This window comes from Arctopsyche grandis, chromosome 12 (genome assembly GCF_051622035.1).
Source record: "Arctopsyche grandis isolate Sample6627 chromosome 12, ASM5162203v2, whole genome shotgun sequence".
Lineage (NCBI taxonomy): Eukaryota > Metazoa > Arthropoda > Insecta > Trichoptera > Hydropsychidae > Arctopsyche > Arctopsyche grandis.
This window is the reverse complement of record NC_135366.1, coordinates 2,762,495-2,779,710: the sequence shown is the minus strand read 5'-3', so window position 1 is coordinate 2,779,710 and position 17,216 is coordinate 2,762,495. Positions and strand designations below refer to the sequence as shown.

Sequence of the window (17,216 nt, the reverse complement as noted above, 5' to 3'; positions counted from 1 at the left end):
GCACTGTGACTATCCTACCTCTAGTTATGACTTACGAGAGAGAAGCGCCAAAAGAGAACCTAAATTCACACGTTGTTTCTGAATTGCGACTCCGTCTGACTGAATCTGTTAACCATCTTACATTTAAGTACATACAGTGCCGGCCTTACACCCGATGGCGCCCTCGGGCAATTTTTTCTAAACACCCTTAGAAAGAACTTTCGTCTTTGGCGCTCTAATCTAAAATTTTGAATGGCTTTTGGTGCTCTAATTTTAAAGCGCCTTTGGCGCATCGTTCGGCGCCCTAACTTATTTGGCGCCCTCGGGCGCCACCCGACCTAGCCCCCCCCCCCCTAAAACTGGCACTGGGTACATACATAGTATACACTGATTTCTCAGGAATTCGACCAAAAGCCAATTATGGCTCATATCTGATGCTATATATAGCTGCACCAGACGGTAGCTGTATAAATACAGAAAGCTTTATATATACAGAAATTGCAATGAGGCGTGTGACCTCTCGAGGACTGTCATACAACGAATACATATGTCGAATTGGCGTTTTTCAATTTGAACAATTTAGTGTCACTCCAAAAATGGTATGACCCGATGCAGATCGCTACTATATTATTTATTTATTTATTTACGTTATTAAATATAATGTTATATCTGTACAATGCATAATAAATATGTACATATTCACATGAAGTCTGAGTATTATTATTAAATTTTACTACCGTTTTGCTAATATAAAAGCTTCATACAATTTCAATATACATGTGTATTATATGAATTATATTGGTTTACTTGTAAGATTCAGACCAATATTTTGCAGACGAGACACATTTATTACAAAATACCTTTTGATGGGCTTTTCAACCCGCGGAATTCTGGTTTTTATGAATATCAAATTTATTCTTTTGCTTTAAATCTTTGATTTTGCCGATTTCAAATCTCAAACTTGTATTTTATCCTTAGCGAAGGTCAATATTGTGAAATGTTTCGTTCGTTGTTTCATTACTAATCCAATATTGTACTTCGGAAAGAGCCCATAATCCAAAGCGAACTATTCGCATTAATTAAACTCGTTTGAATCTTGACTGATCTCTGGAGTTCATGCTCAATTTGCACAATACACTTTTATGAAGGTCGAGAACACTTTAAATTCCAACTAGTTTCTTATTTAACCCACAATTCTTATGTTATTCTTCTATATGCAAATTCGAATCTTCAAATTTTGTGTGAAATAGAATAGAAAGCATTTCACACATATTCTTACAATAGAATTGATCGCACAGTGGGTACTATTTTCGTACAGGTTTTTTTTACACTTTCACTGATTGTAGGCGTTATTAATAATTTCCCAAACGGCATTCCATCGCTAAAATATTCAAGAAAAAACATGGAAGAACATCATTGAGCAATCTATCTTCTGACTCCTTGATCTGATGCACTTTCGTACGCAAAAAAAATCCATATACCTACACATTTAATGAAGATTTGTTTTTATTCAATCGAATTAGTCACCACGAACGTCACTGTGGAGCACGCCCAATAAGGACATAGCATTTGGTTTGAGTGTTTGCTATCCGCCCACTGATGTTTCAGACTCGTTCTCCTAAATACAATAAACGAATGCAACGACGTAAATTGGTCTTTAGATTCAATCATAATTGTGAAAGTAAAACGACATTTTCACGCAGGAAAAAAGTCCAGTTCAGAATAAAAACAAAAATATTAAAAAATACCGAGTGCCCCAAGATTTTTAACAAGCTCATATGTATGGGGGGAAAATCGTGGGTTTCGTGTATATTTTTTAATACGCAATTCTCGACTACGCATTCCATGGAATACGTAATCGAGCAGATCGTACTACTTCTCTATTAATATCCCTCCAATATTTACGTATATTACACGTGTTCGAGGCGTTATGAATGTGAATGTCAAAGAACAAACGCAATCCTGGACGTTAACTTCAAAGACATAGCTAAGACATAACTGGAATATTTAATAAAATCCTCGATGAGTCTAATACGTAATTTTTGTTGATGTTTCAGATGAAAGATCCATCGAAGAGAAGAAGCATGGTGGTGACGACGAATACTAGAGGGAAACCGACCATGGAAATCTACCGACCTCCAAGTATGATGTCATGTAAATCAGCCTTTTTAGTATATAAGCTTGTCGTCCTCCTCCTTTTACTGCCCTGTCCTTTCCGGTCGGGTCTGCAGACCGTTGACATCAGGTGCCATATCTGTATGTCGTACGTGTCTCATACCTTCTCCTAGTACACACTAATGGTAGATTTCTATGGGATGAGTTAGTAATGGTAAAAAATTATCTCATCTCATTTGTACATCCGCCATTACACATTTATGTAGACGTTTGATTTAAAAATTGAGCTATAAACTATTTAATTAGCTTATTGAAATAACTAATAATCTGTACACTGAAGTTTGGGATTTAAGATTGATAGAAATTTCCGTCGCAGATTTGTCTTTCTAATGCTGCGTACGCACCAAACCAACGAACGGCCCACAGGCCAACTTTTAAAACCAGTAGCGTATAAAATATCGAAATAAAAATTAAATTAAAAAATTGAAATTAAATATCAAAATTAAGCTAAAGAGCGAGATTGAGCTAAAATTAGATCATCGTTGATGTTTTGAATTACAAAAATGTTTTGAATTACGACGATACGCATTTATAACCAGAGAAATATTATAATTTCTCTGCTTACGAGCGACAAAAATCTTGTTATTATTTCTTAAAAGTCATCACGATATGCTATTGATTTTTTGTCATGTAAGCTTATTAATTTGTAAAGCAATATTTCAACTACATTATAAAAATACAAATACATAAAAACATATACTTTCAACTTTAATTACTTAAATAAAAACAAAAACATTAAATAAAATCTAAAAAAAATTAGAAAGAATATGATAATATAAAAGGAATATGACGCAAATAGGATTTGGATCATAGTAAAAAGTTTAATTTACGTTTATTTGACACTGCTAATCCGTCTAAAAATTTTTCTGGACTCAGATCCATATGCAAATGAATATGTAGCAATGCGAAACCATAACAAATCAATCAAACCAAAACAATCTTTTTTTCTCCCATCCGATTGCGTAAATAAGTTTTCACGCAATCGGAATTTTTTAGGCAAAAGATCATGGAGCAGTTGCATTGATTATGCACATGATAACATTTTGGGTGACCGTAAAAAAGTCGACAATGAAAAAGTCGAAAATATTCATTTACCATGCATACATATGAAAAACGGTTAGTATACATATATGTATATCAGTGGCGTGCGGTAAAAGTCTCTTTCCCCCCGTCGTACATCCTCACTTAATTTGCGCGAAAAGGATACAACAGGAACAAGAGGAACAGGCTTTTCCTCCCGTATCCTGCGCGCGCACATTAAACAAGGCTGTATGACAAAAATAAAGATAATTTCACCGCATCCCACTGATATATATTATATATATATATACATAGTACCGTTTACCATGCACCCTTTTTTTTTATCTTTCAACTTAAGATCTTTCGATTTTCGATCTTTGCCTTGCGATATTTGCTTTTTCGACTTTTTCACTTTCGGTGCCGTGAGGTAGACCCTAACATTTTATACCTGAAGAGCAGAGTGGTCTGCTCACACCCCCATTCAAATGCCCCAAAAAAGGGCATTTGAATTGTGTTTTCAAACGCCGAATGCGAATTTTAATTATTATGTATAATATTATGTAGTCCTCTAGGGTGGTGACCATTGAAGTATAATGTATAGAATAGTCATTCCTAACAAAAGTATCGCTTAAAAGCGAGCCATCGAAGAGAGAGACGGAAAGTCAGAAGAGAGACAAAAGAGTGAGGAAAAAAAACTCGTGGAAGTGATCGTCCCTTACAACAACTGGACAAAACAGCTGACATCTCCGGGCACACGGATTTTTTGTGGCAACATTTTTAGGGGCTGAGAGCAATTCTATGCATACTACTTCAATGTAGATAAAGTAATAATAACTGTTTTTCAATGAGTGAGGCTGGTCCGAACATCTAGCACGTGCACATACAGATGTTCGGACTTTGTCGAACTAATACTACCACACAATTTCACTAGTAGAGCCTATTTCAAAGAGATCCTACTGCTACAGAGATCCTACTGCAACTGAGAAAAACAGCCGAAATCTCCGTCTGCACGGAGTTTTTGTAGCAACATTTTTGGAAGCTGAGAGCGCTTCTACCCATTCTACTTGAATGGTGGTGACCATTAACCTCGTGTCATCACCGTGGATTCGCCAGTGCTATCCCTTCTATAGTCCACTGGTTGCTTAAAATCTTCTAAAATTTACTTCAAATCAGTGGAGTGGTATGGAATTGTATACAGAGAACAAACAAACAAACTTTCTACTTTAAACAAAAATTTTAACTCAACATCCGTCTGTATGCTTACAAGCCATATTTTAAAACCTTTTAAATCCAAACTAGACACATAGCGTATGTGTTCATATCGTTGGAAAGCGTCTACGAATGTGTACAATTAGCATTTCAGGTATATGACCCAGAAGCTAATTTTTCCAAAGTATTCGCGCATACAAAACCGGTCTTCAATATATATAATATGGCGTAAATTTTTTCGACTTTGCCGAATATTCTCAAATATTGCAAAAAGGAATGTAATTTGCCTACGTACACTCAAATGATATTTCAACTGCTAACGTCAGCTAAATTGAAACACGCATTGATTATTACCTACACGTTGCTCAAGATAAGAAGACCTCGCCAGCTCCTTTTTGAGATATTTCGATTTGTGACTCAAGGTAAAACGTCACATTGAGCACAGTGTAATCATTAAGCTAACTATCATAATTTAAATTATTTATTTCAATTTATATTAATTATCAGAAAATAACGGTATAAAATTTTTTGATTCGACACTACATACATACAGGATGCCGGAGAATCTATGAAAGATGCATTACAGAATGCTTTCTGAATTACATATAAAATCCATTACAGAATATACTGATACATTCGAAACGGTTAGTTTATAATTATATTATAATCATATACTCATGTCATAGTTATACAAATACAATTGTTAACAATGTAATTTTTTCATTAAATCATACTTTTCTTTCTTGATTCAATACTTTTGAGTCGGGTCTACCTCACGGGAGCGAAAGTGAAAAGCCCGAAAAAGCAAATATCGGAAGGCAAAGTCGAAAATCGAAAGATAAAAAAGGGTACGAGTGGCATGCGGTGAAATTATCTCTCTTTTTGTCACACAGCCTTGTTTAATGTGCGCGCGCAGGATACGGGAGGAAAAGCCTGTTCCTCTTGTTCCTGTTGTATCCTGCTCGCGCAAATTAAGTGAGGATGTATGACGGAGGGAGAGAGACTTTTACCTCACGCCACTGATATATATATATATATATATATATATATATATATATATATATATATATATATATATATATATATATATACTAACCATTTTTCATATGTATGCATGGTAAACGAACATTTTCGACTTTTTAACATTCGGTGCGGTGACGGTCACCCTTTTGAGTCATATTATGTATTTGCAAATCTATGAAATAGTTATTTGATGTATTAGACCATTTGGCTGCTGTTTTATGCTCAATTTTAAGCATAATCCAAATAATCCGATGAGCCTGTTTTGTCAGATTGAAGTCAACGGAAAAGATTGAGGGGACTTTCTCCATTTGAGCCCGCACACATGATATATTTCCATAATAATAATACCACTGTCTCTGTAAAGAGACAGCTCAAAATTCAATGTAGAGTCAATAATGGCTCTTATTAAGAACATTCAAAAGCTCAATAGATAAGAAAATATTTAACTCTATTTATATGTATTCGTATTTAAAGTATTTAAGATTAGAATTCGTCAGATTAAAAGTTTATTACTTTTATCCCCACTCATTTTTTTTTCTTTTTAACAAATGATGCTTTTTTCAATAAGATAATGGTTTTGGCTATTTGCAGGTACTATATCTGCAAATTATTGGCTATTTGCAGGTATTATATCTTCGAATTATTGGCTATTTGCAGGTACTATATCTGCGACAGGCGCAAAGCCTTCGGCGCATGCGCGTGAACTGTCACTGTCAGCGTGTTTACTGTAAAAATTTTGTTTTAAACCTCTTAAAATTTAGTTCGAACTCGTAAAGTGACGTAGAGTAAAAAATATAATCCAAATTAGTTAATATTATTAATTGTTAGAGAATTATTATCATATACAACGTATAATACCTACATACAAGTACAAGCCGCGAACTAGCTAAATGATATAAATCTATTATAATAACGTGCGAAATTTATTTGCCTCATGTATAATGAACGATTGATTAAACAAGTCTAGCATACATTAAATGTAAGAAATTATAATCGGATTATAAGTTCACGCGCATGCGCAGAAGGCTTTACGCCTGTCGCACATATAGTACCTGCAAATAGCCAATAATTCGCAGAGACAGTACCTGCAAATAGCCAATAATCCGCAAGTATAGTACCTGCAAATAGCCACAACCTAAGATAATAGTGTTTGAAGAAAATTTGCCTATAATATATAATGTAATATATTAGTATTTCAATGATAACATTACTTTCCATTTCAATTTCGATTGATAAATGTATAAAAATAGTAACAAATCGTTTTAGAAATGTAACTGTAGACGCAGCAACACCCTGTAAAAGTCGATTATAGATTCTGATCAAATCGCATATACCGTTGGTTGCTAAACGAACCTGAAAAAAGACAATACTTCATTAATATTCGCTCCGTTGTGCTCGAATACGCATCACTCATGATAAAATTGAATATCGAGAAATCGTTTATCGGTGCATGCTAAGAAAACTATCGTGTATATTAGTATTTTATAGTGTGTTCTTTTCTTTTCCTTATCTCGATCCATCTGTGTTAATTTTTTAAAAATATGTATGAACACATACCATGGATAAAGTCGGTTGTTGATCTCACCGGTTATTTTGTATAGTGCATAGAATTTTTTGTAGCATTTGTTGCACATATGTATGACTATGCAACGGTGTCGCTATAATTAGCATGAGAGTGGCTCTTTGACTACTTTGCATATTTGCTGTAAATCAATGGTGACGATTCGCCATGTCTGTTTATATTGTATATACATAAGTAGTGTTCAAATAGATTAAACGCTCACATGTGTGAGTACAAATGTATGCATTGTGTATATGTAATCGATTGAAAGAAAAAAACGAATTCAAGAAATTGAATTCGCATTGAATTGTTTGGATTATAGTACATATGTAATGTATCAATACATTGCTCCATGCGAGTAGTCGCGTAAAATGTTATTATTGTGGTCGATTTTTTCATATCGAGTAACATGGGAATTTCATAATGATTTTAATTTTAATTACATTATTTCTATGATACATTATATATATGTATATGTAGATGGTTACGCTCGTTAGTTAAAAATATTAAAGAAAACTTTAAAGGATTACTTGGTAGAATAGATTTAAAATATTGTAGCGTGGAAGTGTAGAAGGGTTTCCAAGATCGGAGTGAAATATACAGCAATGGTAGTAGAGGTAGATCTTTATATCCATCGGGAACTTTCAACACAGAGAGATGATTGGTCGATGGGTCGCGAGATCTTATTGGCTGTAGTATACAGCGTATTCATAGCGCGAGCGCAAGTAAACCAGTACCAATCAACTAGTAAACCAGTACCAATCACCTAATCTCTGCGTTAAAACATCATGAGCATAATGTATTTAAATGGAAATATTCACAAAATTTTTGGCCCTTTTAAAACTAGACATTTATTGATTTCATGATGGGTATATGCATATTTGATAAATACATAAAATAAAGGGTAATACTATAATCATAATACCACAAAAAAAATGGTCAGCATTCTATTTTCCAGAAAACTTGATTGTTTTTTTTTACTGTCAAAATAAGTATGCAAACATAATCTATTCGGTAAACGGATTATTGTGCAAATTGCGATTACGACAATTTGCCACAAAAATCGCGAATATGGAATATCTGGCACTTGAATTCTCGTTAGTACAATATTTGGCGTCGTAGCTTTCGATTGATGGAGTTTTTTGGGTGCCAGATGTTCCGTGATCGAGATTTTAGTGATGTGCGTGAGATCGCTTTTTGCGGAATAATCACCGAACCAATCCATTCAAGACAATGTAATTAATGATGTTTATTGTATGCTGATATTCAAAGAAGATGACTCTTCATATATAATATATTGACATGCAATATTCTTATAAATATAACTGTTAATAATATTAATAATATTAGATATTAATCTTAACTTGTAATATTACATTTTCTTATAATATTACATTACCATATATGTAAATAAAACATACATATACATATATATTATATGTATGTATGTATGGGTTCGGTGATTACTGGTCACAAATTACTCGTCACAAAGTCACTAAAATCTCTATAACGGAACATCTGGCAGCCGAAAAGTCCATCATACTAACGATAACTATCATAGTAACGAGAACTTGAGTGCCAAATATTGTGTATTCGCGATTTTCATGGCAAAAATTGTCTTTGAGATCACCCCAATGTGACGAATAGTCCAATTACCGTATGTATGTATGTATAGGGTCACCGAGAGGGGGGGGGGATCTGGGGTTAAAATTCCAGGGCCCGGACTACTTGAGGGGCCCCGTGTTGGGTCGTTCAACTGATCGATATCGATAATTTATATTATTCTACATAAAAATACATACATTTCTTTTTATTGTTTTTCTATACGCGCATTCTTTGTGTACATGTGAAATCGTATCTGTTATATCATACTTTTTTATTCGATTATTTCAAAAAATAGCATTTAACATATATGTAGGTATTTTTCTAATAGTTTTGATAGATTTTTCACATATTAAAAATATATGTATAAGCTTTTTTTTGGTTTGCCATAGGCCATAGGGTATGGAATTATTTTTCCAGGGCCCGGGTTTCCTATCGGCGGCCCTGGGTATGTACATATGTGCATACATATTATAGGGGATGAACGAATGAGACGACTGGCATGTTGATGCACGTGCTTTTATTATGGAAGCTAGAGACGGAGTGCGGTAGCGACTCTGAACACGGGCGAGTTGGTCCCAGCTCGCAGGAAGGTGACCGAACTCGACCATGTCATATAGCGAGCCGACACAATATAATTTGACACAGTTCTGTATAAAGAATATGTCATGTGGTGAATATTTTAGCTACTGTAACTTGCCATAGGCGCCGTCCACACACACGATATTTCCATATCCAGTTCCTAAATAGCAACCACAGGGTGCAATATGGGAACTGGATATGGAAAATATTGCAAATATCGTTAGTAGATATCGTGTGTGTGGACGGCGCCATACAATAAAAAGTACGTGCACTTAAAATACACAGTAATATCAGGCATCAATATGTTGTTGCTACATATGTATAAAAGTAAAATAAATATGTTATTTGTGTTTTTTATACAGAATTACTTATGAACGTGCTCGATGCGGTGCAAACGATCGACGAGCGCCAGACAGACTGAACCACAGATTAACGACACGTGTACCTTATGCGTGCGCACTGCTCGCACTTACACTAAGCGAAATCTACCCGAAGTCCCGACATACATACCCTGTATACGTTCTCTGCTTCTCATACTTTAGTTCCGAATTTTGCCTTATTAAACTCGCCAGAAAGATCCAACTCAATTTTAATAATTGCATCTGTCCACATCGAAAGGTTACTCGTCATCTGATGTGCAATCTATCATTCGTGAAGTCAAGAATTGCGTTTAAAGCAGCCATCCAATTAATCTGTGGTTCAGTCTGTCTGGCGTTTGTCGATCGTTTGCACCAAACCCGAACGTGCTATATTCAATTACTTAATAAATAAAAAATACTATGGGTCCAACGATATTAAATTACATTAAGTAATGAATTAAATTTCAAATCAATACAACAAAAGAAAATAATACTAAAACATAATAAAAAAGCTACATCCTCTTTCAAATGCATGCAGAAAGACTCGCGTCATATATTTGCTTTAAACATAATACAGCGACAGATGCGAGAGTATTAAAACGCTCGTTACACATTTTTCCTCTCCACCTATTTCCCAAATAAACACAGCATTGGAATTTGATTGAGGTGCATGATATTAATGATGTCAGGTGTTCGCGTAGACGGAGTGCAGCTGAACAAGCTGAATGTCCACGCGAAGGAGTTCACGATGGCCAAACAGAACGAGATCTTCAACTCCAGGTATACACACACACACAAACACATTATATCATTATACCATAAACGCCAGTCGACATTTATACTCATTCGTGCAAACTGTTGCAGATCCAGTGTCAACATCCCAAACATGCCGCAGGGCCGGTCACTCCACCACTCGAAGTCATCAGGAAACGTGCTTCATCACATGGGTCTTCAGCACATGACTCCTGGTGTTATACCGCCTAATCAAGGACCACCACTGCCTTCACTCTATAGAACTATGCAACAGCATCCTGTAATGCCTCCTCTCTTAACTTCGGCCTCCAGCGGCAATATATTACATGTTAGTATATTACATTTCGTATTTTGCTCACATTGAAGAGTGTGTGTTTGATCAATATATAAATATAATATATACAATAAAAATTAAGAGTTATTTATGATTGGAGGAAACATTTCAGATATTAGCCGATGTATAATACAAATTTTCAAATTAAAAAATAAGAACTTATAACATTATTGTTCTTGTTCAGTACTAATTAATGGCAATGGTTTTATTTCAAGTGTTAATAACTGTACTTTGTCTAGCAGTGGTAGCTTTTCTTTATTACTATAAGGTGACCATTTATTTACTATAAGACAGTACTAGCTTTTTGGGTATCTCTCTTGGTAAGTCGTGAGATAAAACTGGTACAATTTTTTATGTAATATTATTTTTTAATCTAATAGATGGATAAATATACAAATTCTTCGGCGAAAATTATGTCTCCTACAAAAATTTTGGCAAATTAGTAAAATGCTGTTTTCATTTTAAGGAACAAATGCACCAGCCGAAGGATTTTTTTAATTTAATGATCAATATATAGTCCAGTGATAAAATGGAACTGAATATTGAAACCTTAAAATGTTTGGTAATCACTTAGTTTAATTTTAACCAAGAGTCTTGTGTAGAATTTTATTCAAGAGTATTCAAGGAAATGAATTCATTTTTTCATAAATGATTCGTCGATGATTCTTTAATCTTCGTTTAAAATAATTGAAGTATGTATATATAAAAAATTGTCCTGATTTTGAGTTTGGAAAAAATAGTTGCCTTATATTATTAGAAAAAATGAGTATACCTTTTTCATTACTATTTGATTTTTTTTAAATTTTGTACCAGATGCTTTGTTTAACCCGGCAGATACCTAAGTATCATAATTCTGTTATCTTTCATATGAATTCGGTTAGTATATATTTCATTAAATGGTCAGTATACATAATATGCATATGTATCTACATACATATATATTCTTTTAATTTTTAGCATAAGAATTGTATGAATAATTTTTATAACAATAGTTTTTAATACCGCAAATGCTTCTATTTTTTGTGGTCTATATGTTTATTATAGCATAAATGTTTTATTGAATCCATATTTTTCTTATCTTGTGTTTTATAGAGTGCCCCGAGAGTTCATTTTAAGTTGTCGCCGCAGCAGACGAACAATGGGTCTGCAGTTTCCTTTGAAAAAAAAAAGTATCCTGCCGTTAACGGCCAGATTTTTAACGGCGAAAAGGCAAAGCAGGGTCCTCGTCTTCAGCAGCCCTTCGTTACTGGATTGAAGAGGTCGAAAAGTTTGACTACGACGGACACGTTGGCTAGTGGAATGGCCGCTCTCGGTCTCACCGCCGAATCGATGGACTTGGGAGCTTTCCCAGCTGAGATTCAGGAAAATCTTGACAAGGCTGTCAAAGGTGATGTATATTAATATATTTATATATGATTTATTTCATTTTTATACCTCTAAACATTGCAAGTCGTGGAAAGTATGTGTAATTTCAAAATCGGATAACTATTCATGGCTTGTTTAGTATTATAGTTTAGCAATTTGAATGGATGATATTTTATTTTTACAAATTTTTGCCACAGTGACATTACAAAATACTCTTATAAATATAATACAAATACAATATATTAGAATACAGACATTGTATAAGCATTATACAAATATAAGGATTAGCGAGACATCTATGTATGATATAGATAATAAATTTTTGAAATCATTCAATCATTCAAATAGTGGTGACATAGACTATAGAGGGTAGGATGGTTATTGCCAATTTGATGGAGGAATCGCTTCAACAATGAAATCAGATAAATTGGCAAACTCTGATAGGAAACGATCAACTTGGAATCACAAATATCCAAGTCTGACCAGCAGCATTAAGATTATACTCAGAATAAATTATTTTCAATCGAGGTCAGCTCACGGGATCGAACCCGGCGACCTTTCGGTGCTCTAGTACTAACGCATCCACCGAGCCATGCTGATATTCATTATAAAGTAGTATTTGCTAAAATGCTTCTGGAAGAAAGTGTGTAAAATAAAAAAAATAGTGGTTTTCACTAAATTTATATAGTCTAATTATTATTAGTTTTCCCATTATCATTTATATAATATGTGTATTCCAATTCAGATCCGAATCAACTGTGTGCGAGAACCCTCATGGAATTGGTGGGCCACGTTATGCGAAGGGCCATCGAAAGTCCTCGGTACGCTCTACCGGCTGCCCGTCACTGTGTCATGATCATAGAAAAGGAGAAGAATCAAACGTTTTTAGAATCGTTGCTGAATACTTGTCAGCAGTGGTATCAAGACAGAGACAAGGTAGTTGCCATAGTGTAAATAAGCAATGATATCAAAGTACCTTTATTCACATTTACTATATAAATATCTATGAAATGCTTCAGCTTCTGAATATCATGATGGGAGGCGGTCGGCCGAGATTGATGGCTTTCATCTCACTTCTTCTGGAACTATTTTGTCAGTTACGTCGTCGATGCCCGCAGTCTGCCACTCAGGCTACGGGATCCAGCGTAACTCCTCCAGCACGTGCTCTGCTTACGCTCATTTGCAAATGTTGTGAAGAGTGTATAAGAGCTCCGATACCATCTGCCTCTGATGTAAGACAATAATAACTACTGAATAATTTGCAGTATTGATAGATAATTCTTTTATTTATTTATTTTTTCTTTGGGATTTTAGACGGAAAACTTGTTCTTCGTTCTCACCTACATTGGTAGAGATCTAGAGACACAGTTACCGGGGGATTTGGAAAATTTGCTAGCGGCTGTCAGAGATGCTTTCCTAAATACTGCAGCTGCTCCTTCTATCACCAAGACGTTGCTTCAGCTCATCGAACTTCATGCTTCGCATTGGCAATTGCCAGGAGGCGCTGTCTTGTACTATTATCCAACGACTAAGTAATTTAAACCACGAGATATGTATGTTTACTTACTGTTTTGTATTGTGTTAACCCCTTGACATTGGAAGTGGTACTATACTGATCGTATCCCATGAACGGATTTTTCAATATCAGTACGTATTTATTATACTTTAATTATATATTGTTTATACTATTACTTTTTTCTAATTTTGTCAAAGAAATATAAAACGAATCCATCTTCAAAATGACTTAACAAAACATCTAGAATTCATTTGTATATATATAATATTCATGATATATATCTAGGCATTTAAATTAATTTATTTTATTAATATTAATTGACTAGTCCTCACTGAAGTTTAAAAAAACTGTTTCAACAGGTACTGATTTATTTTTCAATTAGACGTCCATTGGAAATGAGCAATAAATATGTTTAATTGCAATTAATCTAGTAATATTTTCATTTACATTTTTTTTTTTTATAAATATTGAGTGCTGTGAGAATTATTTCATATACCTAATTATTGAAATAAAAGTGTTATTATATTATTATATTACATGTATACCTTGTTACGAGAACGTATTGAGATTTTTCTAACCAGTTTGTGTTGTGATTGTTATTATTATCATCTTTTCTTTTTGATTTTTGAACTGCGCTACTTTTATAATATGCATATGTAGAATTGCATATCCAACTCTTTATCGAAATTATCTCTTACATATAATATAATACATATACTATAATAGATTAACCTTTTTTTTTGCTTTTATGTTTGATATGAGAGTATTCATACAATATTATAGAGAACAAAAAAAATGTCGTGCCAAAAATGAAAAAAAAACGTCGTACGAATGATGATATATGAAATTTTTAAAAATTAATATGATTTCATCGTACGATACATACAGTAATGTTATTAATTTTTATTGTATATAATGATGACTAAATTGCCATTATACTTTATTGTTTATTTATAAGATTTGTCCGCGGACAAGCGTACTGACTTAATACCTTTGATATTTTTGTATCATCTATGAAAAGAAAGAAAATATGTATCGTTAAACATACACGTACAGAAAAAGTGACTAATTTTATCTATGCATTCGAATAAATACTAATATTTCTCAATTATGATTTTATCATACATTAACCATAGATATGCTTTAATTTGTCACATTACAAACAATAAAACGAAATAAAAATGAATTTGTATTTTATTATTATATTTTAATGTAATCCCAGTTAAAGTACACCTTAAAAACGGCCTAAAATATGAAGAGGAAGGAGTATTTCAATTATTTATGCTCAATAAACTGTATGGATTATTTCGTGGTGACTGTACATTGTACACTGTACATTCAAAACAAAGTCTGTAAACCTCGTTCTGAAGCAGTTGCTGTGAAATTGAGTTAAATCAATCAAGTAAACAGGGATGACTGTATCATGCTGAAAATTCTTGGAAAAAACACTTGAAAATTTTGTAACATGATTCATTTTTATTACATTTGTAAATACCCATTCGTGCCAATGACTTATTTGATATCAACAAACTTGTATACATATACTTGTGTACTCATATAAAATATTTTTAATCGGTATAAATTTGTAACGTTACCTTTGACTATTTTATTATTTTAATCGATCGATCAATGAACTGTTATTAAAATTCATTTTCTTCAGTTGTTGGCCAGTGTGCACTTGTTCATTTTAAAATTTCAAAATAAGAACTTTCATACAAACGATAGTATTCCTGTTCAATACTCACCCATATTAATACAGTATTTTGCCTTCAATTGACGTTACATAACGTGGTAAATTATGCGAACTAAGCCTTGGGCGAATTTCATGTACGACGTCAGGCCAAGCGATGGATGACACACACACACAAACTCATTCATTCATCATTTCTAACGGGTTGGATTGATGAGCGTGTAATGCGCGCACTTTTTACTATGATTTATATTACGTGCGCGCGCGCCTATAAATCACCTTACATTATATTTATATGTAACATATAACTTTATTTTAATTTGTGTTGAAATCGACGGGCACAACACTAGTATAATATAATGTATATGTATATAAAAACTGACGGGATGTATGTATGTATCAGTGGCGTGCCGTGAAATTCTCTGTTTTTGTCACACAGCCTTACTTATATGTGCGCGAGCAGGATACAAGGGGAACAGCTTGTTTCACCGCACGCCACTGGTATGAATGTTGTATGTGGGAGTGCATCTACAAGTGTGGAGATTTAAAAAAAAAAACAAAACTTAAAATCATCAAGAATTATTACTTCGATTTCAATTCCGGTTCTGGTTTTAGTTTTGGTTCCGGTCCTGGATTCCTATTTCGGTTCTGATTCCCGATTTCTATTTCAGTTCCAATTCCCAATTCCTTTTTCAGTTATAGTTTTGGATTCCTATTTCAGCTCCGGTTCCGGATTTCTATTTCAAATCCGGTTCCAGATTCTTATTTCAATTCCAATTACGACTTTGGTTGTGACTTTGGTTGTGACTTTGGTTGTGACTTTGCTTGTGTCTTTGGTTGCGATTTTGATTGTGACTTCGTTTCCGATCTTAGTTTCGATTACGACTACGACGAAATTTTTTATTGTTTGCTATTATTATTACACATCTAACGTTGTATTAATGCACGTATCAATATTTTTCTAAAACCACCCGTTGAAATATCAACGGTCAAAACCCAAGTCGTCGAAGAACAATTGATACAAATGAATGGCGCCGTCCACACACACGATATCTACTACCGATATTTCCATATTCAGTTCCTAAATAGCAACCATAGGTTGCAATATGGGAACTGGACAGTAGCGGCTCGTGAGAATTCATAATGGGGGGGCTGCAGACATTGATCAGGCCGTAGTAGCTCGTTGACCATACCGGTGATCAGAAGAAAACAAAAATATGCATATTATGGGGGATGAACGAATGAGACGACTGGCATGTTAATGCACGTGTTTTATTTATGACAGCTGAAGGCAGAGTGAGTAGCCGCTCTCCGAACCCAGCCGAGTTGGTCCCCACTCGCAGGAAGGTGACCAAACTCGACCATGTCGTATAGCGAGCCGCCACAATATATACTATACTAGGAGGCTGCAGCCCCGCAGCCAATGCCGACGACAAAAATAGCATGAATTTGTACTGTACAGGAAGGCTGCAGCCCCGCAGCCCATATGGACGAGCCGCCACTGGAACTGGATATAGAAATATCGTTAGTAGATATCGTGTGTGTGGACGGCGCCAATGAATGAAAGGGTAATTGGATTATTACGCACATTGCACTCGCCCAAAAGACAATTTTTGCCACGAAAATCGCGAATACGGAATATTTGGCACTCGAGTTCTCGTTGGTATGATAGTTATTTATTTTTTTATTCAAATAGCAAACTGCTTATACATACAATACAAAATAACAACAAAAAATTATAAATCATCTTCCACAAAGGTATCCATTAACACTCTTCAAGAAAGCAGCAATGTTATTAGAACCTCTAATGCCTTTAGGAAGGGCATTATACATTTGAACACCTCTGTGAAAAACACCTTCTGCAGTTTTAGCTTTCTTAACTCTACCTATAATTAATTTATTCCTATTTCTCGTTTTATAATTATGTATATCTCTATTCCTAACTATATGATTATTAAAATATTTGGGTAATAGATTCTTATCTATAAGCCCGCTTTAAAGGTCACGGAATTTGACCCTTAAAGCCCTCAACATGAGGCCACCCCCCC

General features: G+C 34.3%; 1 protein-coding gene across 5 annotated transcripts in view; it reads left to right on the top strand.

The window, feature by feature from the left end:
• The window catches only part of LOC143919944 (uncharacterized), a 29,571-nt gene extending 14,926 nt beyond the window's left edge, over positions 1–14,645 (top strand). Inside the window, exons 4-11 of one of the 5 annotated variants that reach the window (XR_013261286.1) lie at positions 2,037–2,133; positions 10,212–10,290; positions 10,375–10,591; positions 11,690–11,984; positions 12,708–12,898; positions 12,982–13,194; positions 13,277–13,609; positions 13,838–14,638. Coding sequence is in view for 4 of the 5 variants with exons in the window: in XM_077442546.1 (XP_077298672.1) it covers positions 2,037–2,133; positions 10,200–10,290; positions 10,375–10,591; positions 11,690–11,984; positions 12,708–12,898; positions 12,982–13,194; positions 13,277–13,498 (1,326 nt within the window). In the remaining variant the exon portion in view is untranslated. Of the gene's footprint in view, positions 1–2,036; positions 2,134–10,199; positions 10,291–10,374; positions 10,592–11,689; positions 11,985–12,707; positions 12,899–12,981; positions 13,195–13,276 lie in introns of all 5 variants that reach the window. The other 4 variants (XM_077442547.1, XM_077442546.1, XM_077442549.1 and 1 more) reach the window with 4 other exon arrangements.
• The last annotated feature ends 2,571 nt before the right edge of the window (positions 14,646–17,216 follow it).